The sequence below is a fragment of the Cherax quadricarinatus genome, chromosome 3 (assembly GCF_038502225.1).
Source record: "Cherax quadricarinatus isolate ZL_2023a chromosome 3, ASM3850222v1, whole genome shotgun sequence".
Lineage (NCBI taxonomy): Eukaryota > Metazoa > Arthropoda > Malacostraca > Decapoda > Parastacidae > Cherax > Cherax quadricarinatus.
In genome coordinates, this window is record NC_091294.1 from 2,497,458 (window position 1) to 2,523,011 (window position 25,554).

At 38.1% G+C, this 25,554-nt stretch overlaps 1 protein-coding gene across 2 annotated transcripts in view; it reads right to left on the reverse strand.

Annotated features, from left to right (window-relative positions):
• The window catches only part of LOC128706544 (unconventional myosin-Ie), a 701,146-nt gene that overhangs the window by 119,722 nt on the left and 555,870 nt on the right, over positions 1 to 25,554 (reverse strand). For both annotated transcript variants that reach the window (XM_070089967.1, XM_070089969.1), the window contains 4 exons: positions 24,783 to 24,979; positions 14,111 to 14,296; positions 12,380 to 12,547; positions 709 to 840 (listed from right to left, as the gene is read on the reverse strand). In XM_070089967.1, the coding sequence (XP_069946068.1) occupies positions 709 to 840; positions 12,380 to 12,547; positions 14,111 to 14,296; positions 24,783 to 24,979 (683 nt within the window). The remainder of the gene's footprint in view (positions 1 to 708; positions 841 to 12,379; positions 12,548 to 14,110; positions 14,297 to 24,782; positions 24,980 to 25,554) is intronic.

The window sequence follows — 25,554 nt, forward strand, 5'->3', positions numbered from 1 at the left end:
GGCCTCTCTGATTTCACCTAGATTCTTTTTCCAAAGAACACTGAATGCTGATGAGAGTGAATAAAGACATATTTCCCTACTTGTGCTAGTATTCGGCTCTTCTTCATAAATAAATAAAGCCAATCACTGCAGAAATGACATACATCAAAACTGTATCAATTTCTAGTTTTAAACACCACACACAACCCATATTCAAAATTATGTATAAAGTAAAAGGAAAATGTAAGAAAAAGAAGAAAGATAAATCTTAATTATTAAACCAAAAACACTAAGTCAACACTATCATTACAAAGGTCAAGTGAAGAAACTAACCAAAATTATCATTACCAAAGTAACTTGGTAATGATAATGCTGTCATGGGCAACCACCAGTCTATTACTGTATTTTGCTAATAAATTTTTTATTCAGTTCTACCATGTCTGAAGAGCATTATTAAGGTATATTGTTCACTTTCACTATCATTCAATATATTTATAAGTTAAACAGTCAATACTGTCATTATACCTAAAAAATTATTTTAATTTTTTCTGACTTGTTTTTCATAAAGCTTGCAGCCATTTATTTTTGTTTTAGACTATCTGACACATTTAAGTTTACTCTTCATTTCATCTTGACCTCTTGTGTTGGTATTGAAAAACCCAGTATATCTTACAAGCTTATCCAACACTGGAAACTATTACAATAAATCACAAATTCCATTTACAGCACCTCTATGATGTCAGCGAAGAGAACATCCCGGTTTTTCTCACAGAAATTTTCAATGTGGTACGAGACATTGCCAGCATAATGCTTGATGATAAAGCCATTGCTGAATTTCTGATAATGAGGGTTCAATCCAACCTGCAAAAAATATGTTAAATATTAATGGCAAAAACAAATGTTTGAAGAGATACAAAATGCCACTGAATCTCGATCGTTCGGAATTGTTGGGTCCAAAAAATTTCTGCTAGACTAGATATTAAGAGTAATGAAAAGAGTGATTAACTTTGTAGAGAATATAATTTAGCTTATCCAGAAGGATTTTCCAGTAAAAGTAGGCCTTAAACAGGAATGTGTGATGTCATCATTGTTGCTTAACCCTTTCACTGTTGGTGCCGTATAGATACGTCATACGAGCCAGTGTTGGTGATGTATTAATACGCCAAAATTCTAGTGGCTTCAGATCTAGCAGGAAAAAGCTGGTAGGCCTACATGTAAGAGAATGGGTCTACATGGTCAGTGTGTGCGGTATAAAAAAAAATTGGGGAGCCAGTGGTGCACTGTGGGAACACCATTTTAGTAGTCCTAGTTCAGCATGCCTAGTGGAAAGAAATATCTGACTCCCCGGTGAATCTGGGACTCTTCTCTTCCCAAGTGATAGATCTAACACAGATGGAGGTGTCAGTGAAGATGAATTTCATGGTTTTGAGCAGTTTGTGACTGAAAGCAATGCCCAGGAAACTTGAAGGAAGGAAGGAAGGAAGGAAGGAAGGAGGGAAGGAGGGAAGGAAGGAAGGAGGGAAGGAAGGAAGGACGGAAGGAAGGAGGGAAGGAAGGAAAGAGGGAAGGAAGGAGGGAAGGAAGGAGGGAATGAAGGAGGGAAGGAAGTAAGGAAGGAAGGAAGGAAGGAAGGAGGGAGGGAGGGAGGGAGGGAGGGAAGGGAGGGGAGGGGAGGGGAGGGGAGGGGAGGGGAGGGAGGGAGGGAGGGAGGGAGGGAGGGAGGGAGGGAGGGAGGGAGGGAGGGAAGGAAATAAGGAAGGGAGGGAGGGAAGGAAGGAAGGAAGGAAGGAAGGAAGGAAGGAAGGAAGGAAGGAAGGAAGGAAGGAAGGAAGGAAGGAAGGAAGGAAGGAAGGTAGGTAGGTAGGAAGGATGACCCAGACAACCATCAACCTAGGATAACCCAAAAAAGTCAAAGTGACTTATTTCCATGTGGGTGATGAGGAAGACACCATGCTTCTTGGGGAAGACAGTGTGGGTAATGGGTGGTGGTAATGCATCATTGTGACACCAGCCACGCAACTCTCAGCACATCCATGACAAATGAGGCCACCTACACACAACCTTCCAGAAGCTGTAGCAGTTCTAGGAATGTGTCCAGTGACTCTATATGTGTATATATATATATTATAGATATTGGCAGTTTGGAGGGATATGTTGTGTATCTTTATACATATATGCTTCTAAACTGTTGTATTCTGAGCACCTCTGCAAAAACAGTGATAATGTGTGAGTGTGGTGAAAGTGTTGAATGATGATGAAAGTATTTTCTTTTTGGGGATTTTCTTTCTTTTTTGGGTCACCCTGCCTCGGTGGGAGATGGCCAACTTGTTGAAAAAAAAAAAAAAATATATATTATAGAACATATAGGTAGTAGGTTGGTAGACAGCAACCACCCAGGGAGGTACTACCATCCTGCCAAGTGAGTGCAAAACAAAAGCCTGTAATTGTTTTACATGATGGTAGGATTGCTGGTGTCCTTTTTTCTGTCTCATAAACGTGCAAGATTTCAGATACATCTTGCTACTTCTACTTACACTTAGGTCACACTACACATACATGTACAAGCATATATATACACACCCCTCTGGGTTCTCTTCTATTTTCTTTCTAGTTCTTCTTCTTGTTTATTTCCTCTTATCTCCATAGGGAAGTGGAACAGAATTCTTCCTCCATAAGCCATGCGTGTTGTAAGAGGTGACTAAAATGCCGGGAGCAAGGGGCTAGTAACCCCTTCTCCTGTATAAATTACTAAATTTAAAAAGAGAAACTTTCGTTTTTCTTTTTGAGCCACCCTGCCTTGGTGGGATATGGCCGGTTTGTTGAAAAAAAAAAAAATACGTAGTAGGTTGGTAGACAGCAGCTGCCCAGGGAGGTACTACCATCCTGCCAAGTGAGTGTAAAACAAAAGCCTGTAATTGTTTTACATGATGGTAGGATTGCTGGTGTCCTTTTTTCTGTCTCATGAACATGCAAGATTTCAGGTACGTCTTGCTACTTCTACTTACACTTAGGTCACACTACACATACATGTACAAGCATATATATATATACACCTACCATCCGACTTACGACCAAGCTTGGTTCCGACCAACCGGTCGTAAGTCAAAATGGACGTAAGTCGAACCTTTGAAAATTGCCGACATACTGGGTAGGGCATAATGTCAAACTTTTCCTATATAAACTACCTACATAGTACTGTAATGTAATGTACAATCATTATTTCATTCTTTTTACCATAATTTACTTCTACTGTTATATTTTAATTATTTATTTACTGTATATAATGTATACATGGTAGTGAACTGTATTGTAAATTTTACATCGCATACAGTATCATATGTTACTATTATCTTCATGTATTGTCGACACAGTGAATGGGAGAATACCACTGGTAGTGTCATCCTGCCAGAATGCAGTATAACCTATACCCTAAGTAAAGAGAAACAACTCTGGAACATGTGTAATACGTAGCTGGCTGGGTGGGTGGCCGGGTGAGTGATTGGCTGACTGAATGTGGCTGTCTCTCTCTCTCTCTCTCTCTCTCTCACAGGTACACATAAGTAAAGTTATCATACATAGTATAAATTACCTAGGATAACCCAAATATTCAAGACAAAGTGCTATACAGTGGATCTGTGCTCCAGTGCCCTAAATGAATAATAATATTAATAATTATTAAGGTAGTAGGTTGGTAGACAGCAACCGCCCAGGGAGGTACTACCGTCCTGCCAAGTGAGTGTGAAACGAAAGCCTGTAATTGTTTTACATGATGGTAGGATTGCTGGTGTCCTTTTTTCTGTCTCATAAACATGCAAGATTTCAGGTACGTCTTGCTACTTCTACTTACACTTAGGTCACACTACACATACATGTACAAGCATATATATACATACCCCTCTGGGTTTTCTTCTATTTTTTTTCTAGTTCTTGTTCTTGTTTATTTCCTCTTATCTCCATGGGGAAGTGGAACAGAATTCTTCCTCCGTAAGCCATGCGTGTTGTAAGAGGCGACTAAAATGCCGGAAGCAAGGGGCTAGTAACCCCTTCTCCTGTATATATTACTAAATTTGAAAGGAGAAACTTTCGTTTTTCCTTTTGGGCCACCCCGCCTCGGTGGGATACGGTCGGTGTGTTGAAAGAAAGATTAATAATTATTGTTATTATTATTACAATAATACATATGCACTAATATTAATATTATTATTATTATTAAACTATAATATAATAATTGTGTCCACTCATTACTTACCTTAAAATATCTGTACTCTTAATGTAGAGTGAGAGGCAAGTAAACAAGATTAAATGAATAAACGAATGAGTGTGTAGAAGGTTGGCGAGCTATGTAAACAAATGTTGTTGTTGTTGTTGTTGTTTCCAGCCCGGACATGAATGGTTTCTGTTCACTCTGTCAAGCCGACCAGAAAAACATCTCATATTTGTTAATATATATGTTTATATGTTATGTAGCATGCTTATTATATAATTTTGAAAAAGAAATCATAGATGGATTAAGCAAAATGTCTATATCAACATTTTATACACATTTAATGCACCTCAATGATTATTATTGTGTTATTATCATTATTAATATGGCATCTTCAAGACCAATTACACTCTTAATGAGTGGCTCTGAGACAGACAAGCAGACACAGGTAGACAGACAGACACCCAGGTAGACAGACACACAGGTAGACAGACAGACAGACACACAGGTAGACAGACAGATAAACAGACACACAGAGATACACAGATATATAGGCAGACAGATACAGACAGGTTTATGTGCAACAGTGAAAACAAATAGAGAGTTCAAGAGTAAGAGCCTTTCTTGCCACAATCTCCAGTACAAGATTCAGACTTCATCTTAGGGGCCATGGTGAAATTTACTGTCCAGTTAGTACAGTTAATACAGTATGATGCTGCTGATAGGACTGGGTTACTCAAACTGATGCTGCCTGCATGACGTATTGCCGCCGCGAGTATTGTCATATATTGTACAGTGGTGTGCATCAGCCGGCCCAGCCCAGCTGCCAGATGCACGGTCGTAAGTCAAGTGGACGTATGTCGAGCAGGTCGTAAGTCGGATGGTAGGTGTATATATATACACCTACCATCCGACTTACAACTTGCTCGACTTATGACCACTCAACTTACGACTGTGTTTTTGTGCCAAATTTCTGGGAAATAAACAACTATTTGTGTTGTACACAGTGTTTATCCTAAACCTTAGTGTATAAAATACAGTGCTAACAGCATAAAAAGTAAAGTAAAACATGAAATACCAAAACAAAACAATAAAATAAAGCCATTACAAAAATATTTTGTTGATATTCAGTAGTAAAGTTCGGCTTACGACCATTTCGACTTATGACCGGTTTCTCGGAACCGAACTCGGTCATAAGTCGGATGGTAGGTGTATATATACACCCCTCCTAGGTAGTAGGTTGGTAGACAGCAACCACCCAGGGAGGTACTACCGTCTTGCCAAGTGAGTGTACAACAAAAGCCTGTAATTGTTTTACATGATGGTAGGATTGCTGGTGTCCATTTTTCTGTCTCATAAACATGCAAGGTTTCAGGTATGTCTTGCTACTTCTACTTACACTTGGGTCACACTACACATACATATACAAGCATATATATACACACCCCTCTAGGTTTTCTTCTATTTTCTTACTAGTTCTTGTTCTTGTTTATTTCCTCTTACCTCCATGGGGAAGTGGAACAGAATTCTTCTTCCGTAAGCCATGTGTGTTGTAAGAGGCGACTAAAATGCCAGGAACAAGGGGCTAGTAACCCCTTCTCCTGTACAAATTAATAAATTTAAAAAGAGAAACTTTTGTTTTTCTTTTTGGGCCACCCTGCCTTGGTGGGATATGGCCGGTTTGTTGAAAGAAAAGAAGAAATAGTAATAAACAACTTTTTTTTATTGTTGGTTTGTGTAAACATGTTTTGTATACATTATAATAATAATGTTTGTGCGGTTATTGTTTTGCAAACGAGTGGATATACATACATTATGTACTATATTTTTCTCACAGGCCACAAAAGTTGCTTGAAAAAATAAAATATTAAAAAATAAAAGAAAAAAGTAGAATAAAAGCAATAATAATATTGTATATATGTTAGTAGAATTATCGACAATATGTAAAGTAAAAGGACACAAGTGCAACTAATGTGACATTTTATTGTGGCAACGTTTCGCTCTCCAGGAGCTTTGTCAAGCCGTTACAAACAATACATGGACACAGAGGGTATATATAGGCTCAGAGTGAGGTGCCATACTAGTGATAGTAGTAGTAGTAGTAGTAGTAGTAGTGATATAAGTTGTAGTAGTAGTAATACAATATGGTAGAACAATTAACTTGCACATGAGTAAAAGGATATAAAAGCTATTACTTGGGTAACATAAAAATAGGTTAGACAAATATTTCTATTGGAGGCTGGATAGAGAAGGCCTGCTTCAATGTTCATTCTCTGTAATGTGTTTGTGTAGTATTAGTGGGAGAGACAATGTGATGGCAGGGTTTACTGTTTTCAGGAGGATTCTTGCTAGGACTTCAGAGATGATGAAGCTGCCTTTGTTTTGTTTAATTGTATTATAAACAGTGATTAGTGATGATTCAAAATGATGGATCTTTTGAATGACCAGTCTACATACGAACCCATGAGCACACAACAGTGGGAGACACTCACTAAAGATTTTCTACACAAAACCAGACAAATACTCAAATGCACTAGAGAAGGGAAGAAACTTCTGTACTTGTTACCCAGCAATCCTAAACCAGCATATATGTATGATTTACCCAAGATCCATAAACATAATATTCCTCTCAGACCAGTCACGTCAGGTATAGGCAGTGCACCACACAAACTAGCCGGAGTTCTTGCCAAACATCTTTCCTGCCTTCTGGGGACTATCAGCCCCACTCATCTTAAGCATTCAGGCAACCTTCTCAACCGCATCCAAAACCTATCCATCCGTAACAAGAAACTAAGCAGTTTGGACGTGACTTCCCTCTTCACTAAAGTACTACCACACAAACCATCGAGGTTCTACGACGTAAAGTCAATCAGGACCTTAATCTTCCTCTACTTCCCAGAGATTTTGTTGACCTGATTGAACTGTGTTAATTTCAACTGCTTTTCTTTTAATAACAGGCTCTACAAGCAAACCTACGGCATGGAAATGGGGTCCCCCATCAGTGCCGTCTTAGCCAACTTGTACATGGAACACCTAGAGGCTGAACACTTCTCCAACATCATCCCCTCAAGCATCACTTGGCTATGTTAAGTGGATGACGTCCTCATAATAACTCCCATATGTTTTGATGTACAGAATCTTCAGGCAAGGCTCAACGCAGTTGAACCGGCAATCCAGTTTGCCCTAGAAGAAGAATCCAATGACAAGCTACCTTTTCTAGATGTCATCATTCACAAAGTAGATAACAACCTAAGATTTCAAGTTTACAGGAAACCTACAAATAATAATGATCTCACACACTTCTATTCCAGTCAAGATACTAAGACCAAAAGAGGCATCATCATCAGATTTTTCCTAAGAGCATACCAAATTTGTAGTCCTGAGTTATTTGACAAGGAATGTACATACATTCACCAAACCTTCACTGGTTTACATTTTCCTTCCTTTTTCATCAAAGAATGCAAGAAAAGAGCTCTTCAGATCATTAATTCTTCATGCACCAACACCACTCCTAACAAAGTTATAATTCTTCCCAACAGCCAGGTTGCATTGAATGTTTCTAAAGTACTTTCACATGCAAACACTAGAGTAGCCATCACTTCCAGCACTTCAATAAAGGATCTAGCCAGGACAAAATCCAAGCACCATGAACCAGTCAATGCAAGGGTTTACACTATACCCTATGGAGGTTGCGACAAGATTTATGTAGGTGAAACAACAAGAAACCTCGACACCTGCCTCAATGAACACATTTATGCATGTAGGAATAATAACTTGAACAACGCCTGCATACAACACTGAAATTCCACCACTCATCTCATGAAATTCAGGGACACCCAATTAGTGATCAAAGAAACTAATTTCCACAGACACAAGTGCCTTGAATCATCACTAATTGCTGTGTCTAATACAATTAAACAAAACAAAGGCAGCTTCACCATCTCTGAAGTCTTAGCAAGAATCCTCCTGGAAACAGTAAATCCTGCCATCACATAGTCTCTCCTGGTAATGCTACACAAGCACATTACAGATGATGAACATTGAAATAGGCCTTCTCTAATTCAACCTCCAATAGAAATATTTGTCTAACCTATTATTTTTATGCTACCCAAGTAATAGCTTCTATATCCTTTTACTCATGTGCGAGTTAATTGTTTTGCCATATTATATCACTACTACAATTTAAATCACAACTACTACTACTACCACTACCATTACACCTCACTCTAAGCCTAAATATACCCTCTCTGTCCATGTATTGTTTGTAACGGCTTGACAAAGCTCCTGGAGAGCAAAACATTGCTACAATAAAATGTCACATTAGTTGCACTTGTGTCTTTTTACTTTACAAAAATAATATTACCGAGTGAGCAGCAGTCACCGATGTTGCCATAAGCAGTTCACTTTCTGTCAACTTCACGCCTCTATATCTTGGTAAGCAGTGATTGTAAAAAAAAATTTTTCTTTTAAAACACTCACAAAAATATTCTTAAGATTTTGGAAGGGAAAAATAACTTTTTTTTTTAATATTTTCGACACGGAGAGGGATTTTAGGATCAAAGGTCTTGACAGTCAAAACATTAACATATTTATAGATGGGGTTGTAAAAGAAGTGAATGCTAGGGTTTGAAGAGAGGTGTAGGATTAAAATATGCAGAATATGGTAAAAGAGAAAAGGAGCTGTCACAGTTGCTTTTTGCTAATGACACTGTGCTTTTAGAGGAGTTTGAAGAGAAGTTACAAACATTAGTGGATGAAGTTGGGAGGGTATTTAGAAGAAGGCAATTAAAAGTGAACACAGGAAAAAAACAAGGTGAAGAGGGTAATAAACAATTTAGGAAAAGGAAGATTGGATATCATGAGGAAATATGGAGGAAGTGAATGTGCCCAGATATCTGGGAATGGACCTGTCAGTGGATGGGTCTATGAAGAACGAGGTGAACCATATAACTGATGAGGGGAAAAAAGTGGGTGGTGCATTGAGACATCTGTGGAAACAAAGAATGTTACCCATGGAGGCGAAAAGGGAAACATATGAGTGTATAGTGGTACAGGTCCACATTCCTTTATCCGAAATTCTGAAATTCGAAAAGTTCTGAAAACCGAAGTTTTTTCGTAGTGTGTGGAGCGTCAGTCATCACAATGCTATTGTCCATATTGTCCATATTGCCGCCAAGTGGCGACATTGAGAATCATTCTGAAATTCAAAAATTCAAAACAATACTGACCCCAAGGGTTTTCGATAAAGGGATGTGGACCTGTACCAACATTTTTATATGGGTGTGAAGCATGGGTTGTGAATGCTGCAGCGAGGAGGAGACTGGAGGCAATGGTGTAAATATTATGCAGAGAATTCCTAGTTTGGAGATTAGGTGTGGGGATGCTAAAAATATTATCCAGAGGGCTGATGAGGAGTTACAGTGGAACCTCAAAAATCGAACTGCTCCCAACTCAACCAATTATGTAAGTGTATTTTTGTAAGTGCTTTTATAAGTGTATTTTTGAGGGTCTAAAATGGACTAATCTAATTTACATTATTCCTGATGGGAATAAATTCGTTCGGTAGTGGCACTCAAACAGCCTTCTGGACCGAAGAAAGTTCGATTTTTGAGGTTCCACTGTATTAAGATGGTTTGGACATTTAAAAATGAAACAAAAAAGATGACTTGGAGGGTGTATAAATCTGTAATGGATGGAAGGCAGGATAGGGGTTGCCCAAGGAAAGATTGGAGGGAGGGGGTAAAGGAGGTTTTGTGCATTAGATAGGAGTGGAAGCATATGGTATCTGGGACTTGACGAGCTGTTGGAGTGCGAGGAAGGTAACATTTTGCGAAGGAATTCAGGAAAACCAGTTAGCCGCACTTGAGTCCGGTAGGTGGGAAACAGAGTGCCTGCACTCTGAAGGAGGGATGGGAATATTTGCAGTTTGGAAGGGCATCTGAATTGTAGAATCAGCATGCCTCTGGTATGACAGTAATAGAGTGAATGATTAAGATTAAGAGGAATATAATACTTGGATGTACATGCCAAAAGCCCCTTTGTATGGTAAGGATTTTGGGCAAACTTAAAGATTAACTTAAGAATAGTAAGGCAATAATACATAAGTCATATGGTCATTAGATGAGTTACAGTAAGTACAGGAGAACTAAATATTACAGTATTACAGATTACAGAATTACAATGTAACAATTTAAAACAATTTACAAAATGATGTATTATAGTTTAGTACTATTTAAAACAATGAAATTTGCTATTACAATGGAACAATTTACATTATGATGTACTGTATTACAATCTACTACTATTTAAAACAATGAAAAAAAAACAGACATCCTAATTTCGAAGTAGTGAGTGGTTGAGCATTCATTAGCACAATATGAGTAGCTTTTGAAAAACTGGTAGTGATTAGGTACGGTTTGTCTGGTTAGTTTTGGGGTGATGAGGTGATTTCTTATTAGGGCCTTAAACTGATTTGCAGACAGCAGTCCTTTAGTTTGTTCTGGCAATGAATTCCAGATCTTCAGGCCTTTTACGTGCATAGCATTTTTGCATAGGGAGAGATGAACATGGGGGGATATCAAAGAGTGATCTGTGTCTCGTATTATGGTTGTGTGTTCTGTTATAGTTATTAAGGAGGAGTTTGAGAGGAGAGTTTACATTAGAGTATAGTGTTCTGTGTATGTAGTAGGCACAATAATAAGTGTAGATGTTTTGTGTATTTAGCAAGTTAAGACTCTTGAAAAGAGGTGGAGTATGTTTAGGTCACCCTACCTTCGTGAAAGACAGCCAGTGTGTTAAAAAACAGAATGTGTGTGTGTTTGTGTGTGCATGTATGTACACATGCAAACATGAGTGCATGTGTGCATACGCACATGAGTGTGTGCATACGCTTGAATGCATGTGTGTGGATGCACACTTGAGTGTATGTGCACGTGAACTCGCGCATGTGCATGCATGTGCACAAGTGCATGCACGCATACATGTAAGAAGTATACTCTGTATAACTTTAGTTCTACCCTGAGCAAACTGTAGCCCCAACAGGAATTAACTGTCCATATTGTCTTTGTATATCTTTTAAGTCTTTATTCACAGTATGTATTACATTATACAAACTCTCATATTATTTAAATATATGGAGAAAAGAAAATTAATCCTTTCAGGGTCCATCCTGTAGATCTACGGCTTTGAAGCCAAGGTTCAAACCGTAGATCTACGCCATGAGATCAGCTCACTCAGATAACCTGTGAGTGATAAATTTGGGCCTAGATATAAAAGAACACATCTATGTGGTAAGTGGGCACCACTAAAACAAATCCTGCAGCACACAGTGCATGAGAAAAAACTGTGACCATAATTTTGGATTAAAACAGCTACTTTCTGGTGTTTTTCACATGCTTTTTACAGTTGTATTCGTGAATTCTTGGTCTCATTTGATAGAATGGAATATATATTACAGAAATAGAGATGATTTTGATTGGTTTTAATACAGAAAATGGCTTGAAACTGAGCTCAAAGTAGCGGAAATGTTAAATTTTTGCCGATGTTCAAGAGTAAACAAATGTTGTCACAAGTCTAATACGCGTCAGCTGGTGGGTCTGACATATGTTCATGAGTGTGCTGATATTATTTATATAATTATTATTATTACAACATTGGTGTGAATAAAAATTCATTATGTGAATAAAAAATCAAAATGGAATTCATTTGTAAATCCTTAAAACATAACTGATGAACAGAAGAAATGTTAGTTTAGTGCCAGGAATGCCTGCATTGTTTATTCTGGATCCTATTTTGAAATTGGAATATTTTGAACCTTGTGTTAAATTGGCCAAACTACCAATTTCCTATCACTTTGACTGGGCAATTTGTGCTCAACTGATAAAACAGAAGTACTACTAGCAAAATAGCTAAGAATTTGGTCGACCGGAATAATGTAATTGGCCTAAAATAGGAGTCAAAGTTGGCAAAATCGCCAATGCGTAAATATTGCTGACACATTAAAATTGGCATGAGCATAATTTCATCAATTTTCCATCAAATTTCATACTTTTTGCTTTATTATATTCAGATAAAGATTCTCTTCTATTTCATAAGAAAAAATAACAATAATTTTTTTGGAAAATTCTTAGACCCTGGCTGTTACTCTGACATTTGGCCTCTGGACCCTGAAAGGGTTAAGAGACGCATCAATTTTACCTGTGATTCCATTTTGCGATGAAAATCTTCATCAGCACCTTCAGACTTGGCACTCATGGTTGCACAAGTGTCGTCTAGGATACACATGATGCCGGGTGGTCGTTTGCTCTCTATAAGATCACAAACTATTTTGTTGTCAAAGTACGTTATTGGTGACCAGTGGATACCCTGCAAGTATATATTATAATCTCATCTCTTTAACATGAAAGCTTTCACACTCAGTGTTGTAAATTAGTTTCCATTTAAAATATAAGAAAGAATTTGAGTTAGTTTTTTCCCTCACAGTCAACAGCTACTACACATGCATCTAAAAGGTACTACTAATAACATGAAGCTAATATTACAGAGTCTAATTCACCTATCTTTTTCTGACTATTTTTGGAGGCAAAACTATTGTGACCCCTGAATGAGTCACAATGTATATAATGTATATCACCTGTTCATATAATTTTATATTGCTTATATTTGTGATATTAGCTAAATTGTAAATATATTGCTTTATATTATTATTTGACTTAGTTGTATTATTAGGTAGGATGTAACATTTATATATTATTCAGTGATGAGGGGGGATGATCACACCTCGCCTGGAGTAGTCTGTATGGGTTTCTCAAGCTCTTGTCGGTTGGATGTTCTCCTAACAAGGCGTCCCACACTCCTCTTCCTTGTGGGCTCTTGTTGGAAGATAGTCTCTGTTGCTCTCTTGTTGTTGGTTCTGTGTAACTCTGTTCACAGAACATAGTCTAGACTTAGTGATTTTCGACGTTGTACTGAGGTTGTGTGTCGCATAGACACTCTGTGAAACTCAGGTCCTGAGCTGTAACTTCTGACCTAATTTGTACTGGTATATGTGTACTGTCACAGTCGGGGATTTTCTTATGCTGAACTTAGATTCAGTAGTAGAGGAGTTTTGTGACTTTTGTGGAGGATCTGCAGATGGTCCCTACTTAGTGTCGTTATATTATCTCCTTGTTCCTGATTCTGTGTCGGTGCTGCTTGCTATATTGCTGTTCGGCTTATCAGTCGTTTTATTGTTCAAGTAAGCTGTTCTGATTAACAGGATGGTCAAGAAGTTAGTTTATGTGAGGACTTTTAGTCAGTCACTGGTAAAGTCTAGTTGAGTCTTGCAACATAACGAACTACTTAGAGCACTTACATACATACACACAAACTTACTTATATATATTTGTATTATGTTATTAAATGCTAACAATGTACCAGGCGGTACTTAAGCCATAAAGATGTGATATGTGCCTTCAGCACAATACTACTGTACACGAGAGAAGTGATTATTTTGATTATGTTGATTACAATAATTTACTTTCATAATATATGCCTAGACAACCTTTTTATTAATAAATTTATTAAATTTTAATTTCTTTAGTTAGTAGCCTACCAGTTGTAATCCTGAAGCACTATTACTGACTACTTGTTACAAAAACCCAGTAACAGGCTGGATGCTAGAAGGGCAGTCCTTTCTAGTATTCACTGGAGATCTCTATGCTTATTAGAAATAGCATTTTTTGTAATAAAAACAAAAAGAAAGAAACCATGGGAAATGTTTATATTTACTAAGGGTTAAGTTTCAAGGAATTTTTTTTTTCATTATTTTAAGGCCTTTTTTTTAAATCTTTATTACTAGGCTTACTGTTACATAAGCCTAGTAATGCACCTGTGCTTCATTTTTTTCTTTTCATGCAATTTATGTCTACTCCACTGTGTTGGTCTTACCTCAGTTTTATATTCTTCTTGTTCACTCTTCATGGTAAGCTCAATAAAAATTTGCTGTAATTTCTCATTAACATAGTTGATGCAGAATTGTTCAAATCCATTCTTGGTAAATATTTCAAATCCATAGATGTCAAGAATACCAATACTTATCAAATTGGCATCAGTAACCATGGCTTTATTTACAGTCTGGAATAATAAGGAATTTTTTGTAAACATGTTACCTGTGGCAAATGGAAGTAAAAAGGTAATTAAAAAACTGATGAATATGCATACTTAACATTAATTACTTTTCAAGTAGTGTAAGGGTAACCATGAGTAATATTTCTCACTCACTGTCTCTCACACACACTCTCAGAGACAAAGAGCGTATGTGTGTGCACGTGTGTGCGTGTGTGCATGATACATACTTTTCAGCTTGCATAATTGTATTTTCCATACAGATGGATTCAATAAACTGTTTTGAATTTGAATGTTTCTTGTCTTCCAGATTCTGTGGACTTTCAAGTCACTGTACACAAATTTTTTGGGGGCAATACCCAAAAAAAGTTCACCAACCTCTGGGCTAGGGGGTAAAAGGCTGCAAACCTCACTTAAGGAAAAGGATCTTGTGGTCAGCGTTATACCAAGCACATCTCCTGAGGTGCACATCAATCAAATAACCTTAGTAGCATATGGAGGCCTGGCAAACCTAAGAATAGTGATTCAACATCTAAGTAAGGAGTCTTTCATGTCAATGTACACCGTGTACGTCAGGCCCACATTGGAGTACACAGCTCCGGTATGGAACCACACCTAGTCAAACATATCAAGAAATTGGAGATTGTGCAGAAATTTGCAACAAGACTAGTTCTGGAGCTAAGGAGTATGTCTTACGAGGAGAGGCTAAGGATACTCAACCTGATGACACCAGAGAATAGAGGGACAGGGGGGACATGATAATGATGTATAAAATACTGAGACTAAGTGATAAGGTGGACAACAGGCCCAGAATGTTTCGGAGATGAGACACAGGAAGAAGGGGACACAATTGGAAGTTGAAAACTCAGATGAGTCATAAGGACGTTTTTTTTTTTATTATTATTAACACACTTGCCGATTCCCACCAAGGCAGGGTGGCCCGAAAAAGAAAAACTTTCACCATCATTCACTCCATCACTGTCTTGCCAGAAGGGTGCTTTACACTACAGTTTTTAAACTGCAACATTAACACCCCTCCTTCAGGGTGCAGGTACTGTACTTCCCATCTCCAGGACTCAAGTCTGGCCTGCCGGTTTCCCTGAATCCCTTCATAAATGTTACTTTGCTCACACTCCAACAGCACATCAAGTATTAAAAACCATTTGTCTCCATTCACTCCTATCAAACACACTCATGCATGCCTCCTGGAAGTCCAAGCTCCTCGCACACAAAACCTCCTTTACCCCCTCCCTCCAACCTTTCCTAGGCCGACCCCTACCCCGCCTTCCTTCCACTACAGACTGATACACTCTTGAAGTCGTTCTGTTTCGCTCCATTCTCTCTACATGTCTGAACCACCTCAACAACCCTTCCTCAGCCCTCTGGACAACAGTTTTGGTAATCCCGCACCTCCTCCTAACTTCCAAACTATGAATTCTCTGCATTATATTCACACCACACACTGCCCTCAGACATGACATCTCCACTGCCTCCAGCCTTCTCCTCGCTGCAACATTCATCACCCATGCTTCACACCCATATAAGAGCGTTGGTAAAACTATACTCTCATACAATCCCTTCTTTGCTTCAAAGGACAAAGTTCTTTGTCTCCACAGACTCCTAAGTGCACTGCTCACCATTTTCCCCTCATCAATTCTATGATTCACCTCATCTTTCTTAGACCCAACTGCTGGCAGCAGACTCAATGTTTTCTTCTCCACCATAGGAAAGAACCTAGCGAGCAAAATCCCAAGCTCAAACACCCGTCCATCAGACTACATCATGGGCACCTACCCAAATACACTATTCCTAGCTCCTACCAACCCAACAGAAGTCTCGCTCATCATCAACACCTATAAAAACAAGGCAGGAGACATAAACAACTTGCTAACTTTTATGTACAAAAAAGCTTCTCATGTATTGTCACCAATTATTGCAACACACTTTAACAAATCCATTGAATCTTCTACCTTCCCAGGAATTCTCAAAATAGTGAGGGTCACCCCGATCCACAAAGTAGGTGACCAAGCTGACCTGAATAACTATAGACCAATATCTAACTTACACCACTGCTCTCTAAAATCTTTGAAAAATTAATTCATAGACGGATCTATTCCTACCTCGTCTCGCACAACATGCTAAACCCCTGTCAGTTTGGATTCAGGAATAATAAAAACACAAATGATGTTATCATACACATGATAGAAATAATATATACTGCTCTCGAGAAGAAAGAAGTCCCGCTGGGAATTTTCATTGATTTACGTTAAGCTTTTGATACAGTCAACCATAAATTGCTGCACACAAAATTAACACACTATGGTATAAGAGGCCACTCCCTCAACTACCTAAAGTCATACCTTAGTAACAGAAGCCAATGTGTGTACACAAATGGTGCAAACTCTTCCACTCAACCAATCACAGAAGGAGTCCCACCAGGAAGTGTCCTTGGACCACTCCTCTTTCTCATCTACATCAATTAGCTACCGAATGCATCACAGCTACTCAAACCCATATTATTTGCAGATGACACTACATACGTCTTCTCTCACCCAAACCCAGTCATACTCGCCAACACTATCAATTCCAAATTGCAGAAAATATCTGCCTGGATGATGACTAATAAACTTACCTTGAATACTGACAAAACCTATCTCATTCAATTTGGAAACAGAGCTGCAAATGTTCCACTTAACATAACGCTAAACGGATCACCCGTCACAAGACTCGCAGAGGGAAAATTCCTAGGAATCCACCTTGACAGTAGCCTCAAATTCCAGACACATATACAACAAATTTCCAAGAAAATCTCTAAGACAGTAGGCATACTATCAAAGCTATGGTACTATGTTCCACAACCAGCTCTCCTTGCACTGTATCATTCACTCATCTACCCTTATCTCACATATGGAATTTGTGCATGTGGATCAACAACATTAAATCACCTAAGACCACTAATAACATAGCAAAAGGCTGCAGTCAGAATGATAACAAATTCCCACTCCAAACAGCATACTCCACCAATATTCAAAAATCTAAATCTGCTCACCATAAAGAACATCCATCCTTATTCATGTGCCAACTACATATATAGAACAATACATACAAACATAAACCCTCCACTCAAACTTCTCCTCACCAACATTAACAGGACACACGACCATAACACAAGACATAGATCTCTTTTTGATGTACCTCGTGTCCATATTACACTGTGTAAAAACTCTAGGCACATAAAGGGCCCCAAAATTTGGAATTCATTACCAGAAAATACTAAAGAAACCTGGTCTGAAAATCAATTTAAGACTCTTCTCAAAAGCCACTTAATCACCCTAAATACTCAATACTCAATATTTAACTTTACCAATAAATCTCCCAATCACCTAAATCTTAAAATTTCAAGACTAGACGACCAAGTTCATACATTGACTAATACTACATAGTAGTATAAATACCTACCCAAAACAGTATTGCCCTACACCAAATTGTAGCATTCTCATACTGTAAACTACTTTTAGTAAATCAATGTTATATTCCCATAATATAATTTCAATAATTACTTTTGAACCTAGTGTCCATTGTCACAGGAATATATTCTTTGGTTTATATAAATTAGATTAACTTATAATTAATAGAACTATTGTGCAACTATGATAAATTTCTTTAGTGTTAAGTAGTCAGTAAGCCATTAAATTAAGTCGGCCCATAATGCCTAGGCATAATAGAAGTTCTCTCTTTGCACTGCAACCCATTATTGTAAATACATAACCTCAATGTACTACTTGCAAAGAAATAAATAAACCTGAATTTAAATTTGAAAACCTCCTTCACCCCACTCCCTCCATCCTTTCCTAGTATGACCCCTACTCCACTTTTCCTCCACTACAGATTATATTCCCATAATAGGTTGGCAGACAGTAACCACCCAGGGGGGTACTACCGTCCTGCCAAGTGAGTGTGAAATGAAAGCCTGTAATTGTTTTTCATGATGGTAGGATTGGTGTCTTTTGTCTGTCTCATAAACATGCAAGATTACAGGTGCGTCTTGCTACTTCTACTTACACTTAGGTCACACTACACATACATGTACATGTTTATTTATACACACTCATCTGAGTTTTCTTTGATTTTATCTTAATAGTTCTTGGTCTTATTACTTTTCCTTTTATATCCATGGGGAAGTGGAATAAGAATCTTTCCTCCATAAGCCATGTGTGTTGTAAAAGTCAACTAAAATGCCTGGAACAATGGGCTAGTAACCCCTTTTATTGTAATAATTACTAAAAAGAATAAGAAGAAGAAAATTGTCAAAGTGGGAAGTCTGAATGTGCATGGTTGTTGTGCAAATGATAAGAAAGAGATGATTGTGGATGTTATGAATGAGAAGAAGCTAGATTTCCTGGCATTAAGTGAAACAAAGCTGAAGGGGATGGGAGAGTTTCAGTGGAGAGGAATAAATGGGATTAGGTCAGGGGTTTCAAATAGAGTTAGAGCTAAAGAAGGAGTAGCAATAATGTTGAAGGATAAGTTATGGCAGGAAAAGAGGGAATATATATGTATGAATTCAAGGATTATGTGGAGTAAAATAAAGGTTGGATGTGAAAAGTGGGTTATAGTAAGCGTATATGCACCTGGAGAAGAGAGAAGTGTAGAGGAGAGAGATTTTGGGAAATGTTGAGTGAATGCGTGGGGAGTTTTGAACCAAGTGTGAGAGTAATGGTGGTTGGGGATTTCAATGCTAAAGTGGGCAAAAGTGTTGTGGAGGGAGTAGTAGGTAAATTTAGGGTGCCAGGGGTAAATGAAAATGGGGAGCCTTTAATTGAGCTATGTGTAGAAAGAGGCTTGGTAATAAGTAATACATATTTTATGAAGAAGAGGATAAATAAATATACAAGGTATGATATAGCACATAATGAAAGTAGTTTGTTAGATTATGTAAGGGTGGATAAAAGATTGATGGGTAGGCTCCAGGATGTACACGTTTATAGAGGGGCAACTGATATATCGGATCATTATTTAGTTGTAGCTACAGTTAGAGTAAGAGGTAGATGGGAAAAGAGGAAAATGGCAACAACAAGCAAAAGGGAGGTGAAAGTGTATAAACTAAGGGAGGAGGAAGTTCAGGTGAGATACAAGCAACTATTGGCAGAAAGGTGGGCTGGTGCAAGTATGAGTAGTGGGGGGGTTGTAGAGGGTTGGAATAGGTTTAAAAATGCAGTATTAGAATGTGGGGCAGAAGTTTGTGGTTATAGGAGGGTGGGTGCAGGAGGAAAGAGGAATAATTGGTGGAATGATGAAGTAAAGGGTGTGATAAAAGAGAAAAAGCAAGCGTATGAGAGGTTTTTACAAAGCAGAAGTGTTGTAAGAAGAGTATAGTATATGGAGAGTAAAAGAAAGGTGAAGAGAGTGCAAAAGGAGAGCAGATGATAGAGTGGGAGAGGCACTGTCAAGGAATTTTAATGAAAAATAAGAAAAAATTTTGAAGTGAGTTAAACAAGTTAACAAAACCTAGAGAACGAATGGATTTGTCAGTTAAAAACAGAGTAAGGGAGTTAGTAGATGGGGAGATGGAGGTTTTGGGTAGATGGCGAGAATATTTTAAGGAACTTTTAAATGTCGATAAAGAAAGGGAAGCGGTAATTTCATGCACTGGCCAGGGAGGTATACCATCTTTAAGGAGTGAAGAAGAACAGGATGTGAGTGTGGGGGAGGTGCGTGAGGCATTATGTAGAATGAAAGGGGGTAAAGCAGCTGGAACTGATGGGATCATGACAGAAATGTTAAAAGCAGGGGGGGATACAGTGTTGGAGTGGTTGGTATTTTTGTTTAATGAATGTTTGAAAGAGGAGAAGGTACCTAGGGATTGGCAGAGAGCATGTATAGTCCCTTTATATAAAGGGAAGGGGGACAAAAGAGATTGTAAAAATTATAGAGGAATAAGTTTACTGAGTATACCAGGAAAAGTGTATGGTAGAGTTATAATTGAGAGAATTAAAGGTAAGACAGAATGTAGAATTGCAGATGAGCAAGGAGGTTTTAGAGTGGGTAGGGGATGTGTAGATCAAGTGTTTACATTGAAGCATATATGTGAACAGTATTTAGATAAAGGTAGGGAAGTTTTTATTGCATTTATGGATTTAGAAAAGACGTATGATAGAGTGGATAGGGGAGCGATGTGGCAGATGTTGCAAGTATATGGAATAGGTGGTAAGTTACTAAATGCTGTAAAGAGTTTTTATGAGGATAGTGAGGCTCAGGTTAGGGTGTGTAGAAGAAAGGGAGACTACTTCCCAGTAAAAGTAGGTCTTAGACAGGGATGTGTAATGTCACCATGGTTGTTTAATATATTTATAGATGGGGTTGTAAAAGAAGTAAATGCTAGGGTGTTCGGGAGAGGGGTGGGATTAAATTATGGGGAATTAAATACAAAATGGGAATTGGCACAGTTGCTTTTTGCTGATGATACTGTGCTTATGGGAGATTCTAAAGAAAAATTGCAAAGGTTAGTGGATGAGTTTGGGAGTGTGCGTAAAGGTAGAAAGTTGAAAGTGAACATTGAAAAGAGTAAGGTGATGAGGATTAGATTTTGCCACCGAAGTGGCTAGTTTATTGTGCACCCCATATCCATCCTGTGGACGGTAGCGCGAGAGCATATGGATACACAAAAGGCCTAGGAACTAGGCCCCAAAGAGTTAACAGGAATACATATGGATTTATATCTACATATCTATAGTTCACTTATCTGTTACAAGCAAATTTAGGAAATTTGCTTAGCATATCTGGTATCTTATTTTCATTAATAAGATATCTTGACATGTCACATAGGTTATTATACTGTCTGTCTCTGTATTCCTCAATAAGTGGACAATTAAGCACATAGTGTTCAAGAGAGTGACCATATGCCTGATCACATAATTTACATTTAGTTTGATCATCATCTGTGTGTCTCCCAAACTGCCAGAAGTACTTGTAACCAAGCCTAAGCCTGGCCACTACAACATCAGTCAGTCTGTTCACATTGCAAGTTGCTCCATAAACATACTTATCTACGTTCATGTTATCATAGTGGGTTATAGATCTACTCAGGCTTCTAACTGCATTCCTATAACAATCATTTTCATTATTTACTTCTCTCCTAATATTATTCCTAATGCTAGACACAGTTATACCAAAGTTATATTCTACATTCTCCTTCTCGATACTCTTCTTGGCTAACATATCAACTTTATCATGAAGGAGTAATCCAATGTGTGATGAGATCCATAGCAATTGTACATTAATTCCTTTGTCCCTAATTTTTGAGTATCTATACCTGGCTTCCCCAATGAGCATGTTGTTGGAGTCATTATATGAGTCAAGAGCCTTCAGTGATGACATAGAATCAGTAATGATGATAGAGTCAAGCTCAGTGTCATAGGTTAGCTTTAGCGCCATTAGGATTGCAAACAATTCAGTTTGCAGTGTAGACGCCCAGTTGTTAATTCTTATGCCTAACTCAACAAGGTGATGAGGGTATCAAATGATTTAGATAAAGAAAAATTGGATATTAAATTGGGGAGGAGGAGTAAGGAAGAAGTGAATGTTTTCAGATACTTGGGAGTTGACGTGTCGGCGGATGGATTTATGAAGGATGAGGTTAATCATAGAATTGATGAGGTAAAAAAGGTGAGTGATGCATTGAGGTATATGTGGAGACAAAAAACGTTATCTATGGAGGCAAAGAAGGGAATGTACGAAAGTATAGTAGTACCAACATTCTTATATGGGTGTGAAGCTTGGGTTGTGAATGCAGCAGCGAGGAGGCGGATGGAGGCAGTGGAGATGTCCTGTCTAAGGGCAATGTGTGGTGTAAATATTATGCAGAAAATATCGGAGTATGGAAATTAGGAGGTGTGGAGTTAATAAAAGTATTAGTCAGAGGGCTGAAGAGGGGTTGTTGAGGTGGTTTGGTCATTTAGAGTAGAATGACATAGAGAGCGTATAAATCTGTAAGGGAAGGAAGGTTTGGTAGGGGTCGTCCTCGAAAAGATTGGAAGGAAGGGGTAAGGGAGGTTTTGTGGGCGAGGGGCTTGGACTTCCAGCAGGCATGCATGAGTGTGTTTGATAGGAGTGAATGGAGACAAATGGTATTTGGGACCTGACGATCTGTTGGAGTGTGAGCAGGGTAATATTTAGTGAAGGGATTCAGGGAAACCGGTTATTATTAATAGCCAGACTTGAGTCCTGGAAATGGGAAGTACAATGCCTGCACTCTAAAGGAGGGGTTTGGAATATTAGCAGTTTGGAGGGATATGTTGTGTATCTTTATACGTATATGCTTCTAAACTGTTGTGTTCTGAGCACCTCTGCAAAAACAGTGATTATGTGTGTGAGGTGAAAGTGGTGAATGATGATGAAAGTATTTTCTTTTTGGGGATTTTCTTTCTTTTTGGGTCACCCTGCCTCGGTGGGAGATGGCCGACTTGTTAAAAAAAAAATATATATATAATTTCAATAATTACTTTTGAACCTAGTGTCCATTGTCACAAGAATATATCCTTTGGTTTATATAAATTAGATTAACTTATAATTAATAGAACTATTGTGCAACTATGATAAATTTCTTTAGTGTTAAGTAGTCAGTAAGCCATTAAATTAAGTCGGCCCATAATGCCTAGGCATAATAGAAGTTCTCTCTTTGCACTGCAACCCATTACTGTAAATACCTACCCTTAATGTACTACTTGCAAATAAATAAATAAATTTGAATTTAAATTTGAAAACCTCCTTCACCCCACTCCCTCCATCCTTTCCTAGTATGACCCCTACCCCACCTTTCCTCCACTACAGATTTATACACACTCTAAGTCTTCCTATTTTGTTCCATCTTCTCTTAATGACCAAAACACCTCAACAACCCCTCCTCAGCCTTCTGGATAATACTTTTGGTGCCTCTGTACCTCCTCATCCTCCTAGTCTTTAAACTAAGAATTCTCTCTATATTATTTACACCATACATTGCCCTCAAACACAAGATCTCCACTGCCTCCAGCATCCTCCTTGCTACAACATTCATAACCCATGCTTGGTACCACTATACTCTAATACATTTCTCTCTGTGTCTGTATAGATAATATTCTTTGTCTCCACAGACACATCAATGACCCACCCACTTTTTTCCCTTCATCAGTTCTATGGTTCACCATGTCTTTCATATATCCATTTGCCAACAAGCCCACTCCCAAATATCTGAAAATAATAACTTCCTCCATACTCCCTCCCTCTAATCTGCTATGGAATCTTCCATTATTTAACTCATTTGTTGCCCTCATCTCCTTGCTCTTACCTATGTTTACTTTCAACCTTCTTCCTTTACACTCCCTCCCAAACTCATCGACTAAACTTTGCAACTTCTCTTCAGAATCTCCCAAAAGCACAGTGTCGTCAGTAAAAATTAACTGTGACAAGTCTCATTTTGTATTAGATTCTGCATATTTTAATCCCACCCCTTTCCCCAACACCCTAGTATATATTTTTTTATTTTAATACACTTGCCTTCTCCCACTAATGTAGGGTGACCCAAAAAATAAACACTTTCACCATCATTCACTCCATCACTGTCTTTCCAGAGGCATGCCGATACAGACAAATCCCACACCAGCATGGTTGTAGCGTGATCTTGCTCAAGTCCTTTCATAGCTGCCATGACTCACAAAATCATAATAACAAAATTTCAAACAAATCACTCGATTTGTTTGCAAATGTGTTATTACAAGTTCAGACGACCATTCAAACTGCAAATATTTCCACCCCTCCACCAGATGCAGGCACTGTACTTTCCACCTCCACCCCTCTTTCACAGTGAAGGCACTGTACTTACCACCTTCACCCCTCCTTCAGAGTGCAGGCACTGTACTTCCCACCTCCAGGACATTCAAATGTATATACAGCCTCCCTCTCGCTTAACAACAAAGGTCCGTTCCTAAGACCACATTGGTAAATGAATTCATCACTAAGTGAGGAGCATACTATAATGGTAGTGGGTTTATGTCAACCTTCTTTGATAATGTTTTATGTCACCTTTGTGCCATTTATAACATTTCTGGTATATTTTTAAATGTTTATATAGTAGTGTACTGTATATTGTAATAAACAGAATAGAGGAAATCTGCTCTAATATACATTATTTAGATAAGTATACTGGTCAGAGAGCCTGTTATAAGTCTGAGTTGTCAGTAAACAAGTATGTCGCTAAGTGAGGAGAAGCTGTACATACATATCAAGTTAATTGTTTGTGAAACCTGAAACATACAATAAGAGATGTACAAATTGGGGACTTCAAAACAAATTCCTACCTACTGATTGCCTGAGTAATTAAAAATTGGTTGTATGGGTAGTCTTTTTATATCACCTACTAAGCAAACAAAGCACATTTACTGTATTTATTAAAATTATTTGGCAAATTACAAATGTAATAAATGATTCTGAATAAGAAATGCATAATCCACTTTCCTACCTCTACAATATAGTCAAATAATCTTGAATATAATCCTTTGGTCCAGGCATCTCGTGTAAACTGTGCCTGCTCTGTGTTTAGAGTCACGTCCACCCTCTCTGATTTTCCACCCCATTTACTGTCAAACACTCGGCTGATGAGCTTCTGACCCAAGATTTGAGCATCAATGCCCAGGAGAAATGCTGGGAATTCCAAATCTACACAACGAAAGAAGGAATAATATTAAAAGTTTAACTTAATGCACTAAAAACTTTCACGATTAACCCTTAAATGGTCCAAATGTATATATACGTTCTCTCGCGTAGCGCCCCAAATTTTTTGAAAAAAAAAAAAAAAAATTAATAGGAAAAAAGAGCATATGGTACCCAGGTGTCCCCAATTTTTTTTCATATGGTGCACAGTGAGTGCGCCCACCCATTCTCTCATGTCTAGGCAACTCAGGCTTATCGTGGCAATGTTGAATGAATGACAAAGGAAACATAAATATACGTTTGGGGTGCTACGTGAGAGAACATATATATATGTTTGGACTGTTTAAGAGTTAATTATATAAAGCATACAAATAATTAGAACTGCTTCTTGCAGCTAGAACTGCTATCATTTTCTCTCCACCATGATGCTAAAAACAGCAAAGAATAAAATAAAAAAAAAAAAAAATTAGGTAAACAAAACCATGTGTATTATATATTCATGTTCCAAAGTACAGCAGAGTGGCCCATAGAATATTAGTAGCTAGCATTATATCTCTTTGCCACTCCAAATACATTTCCAC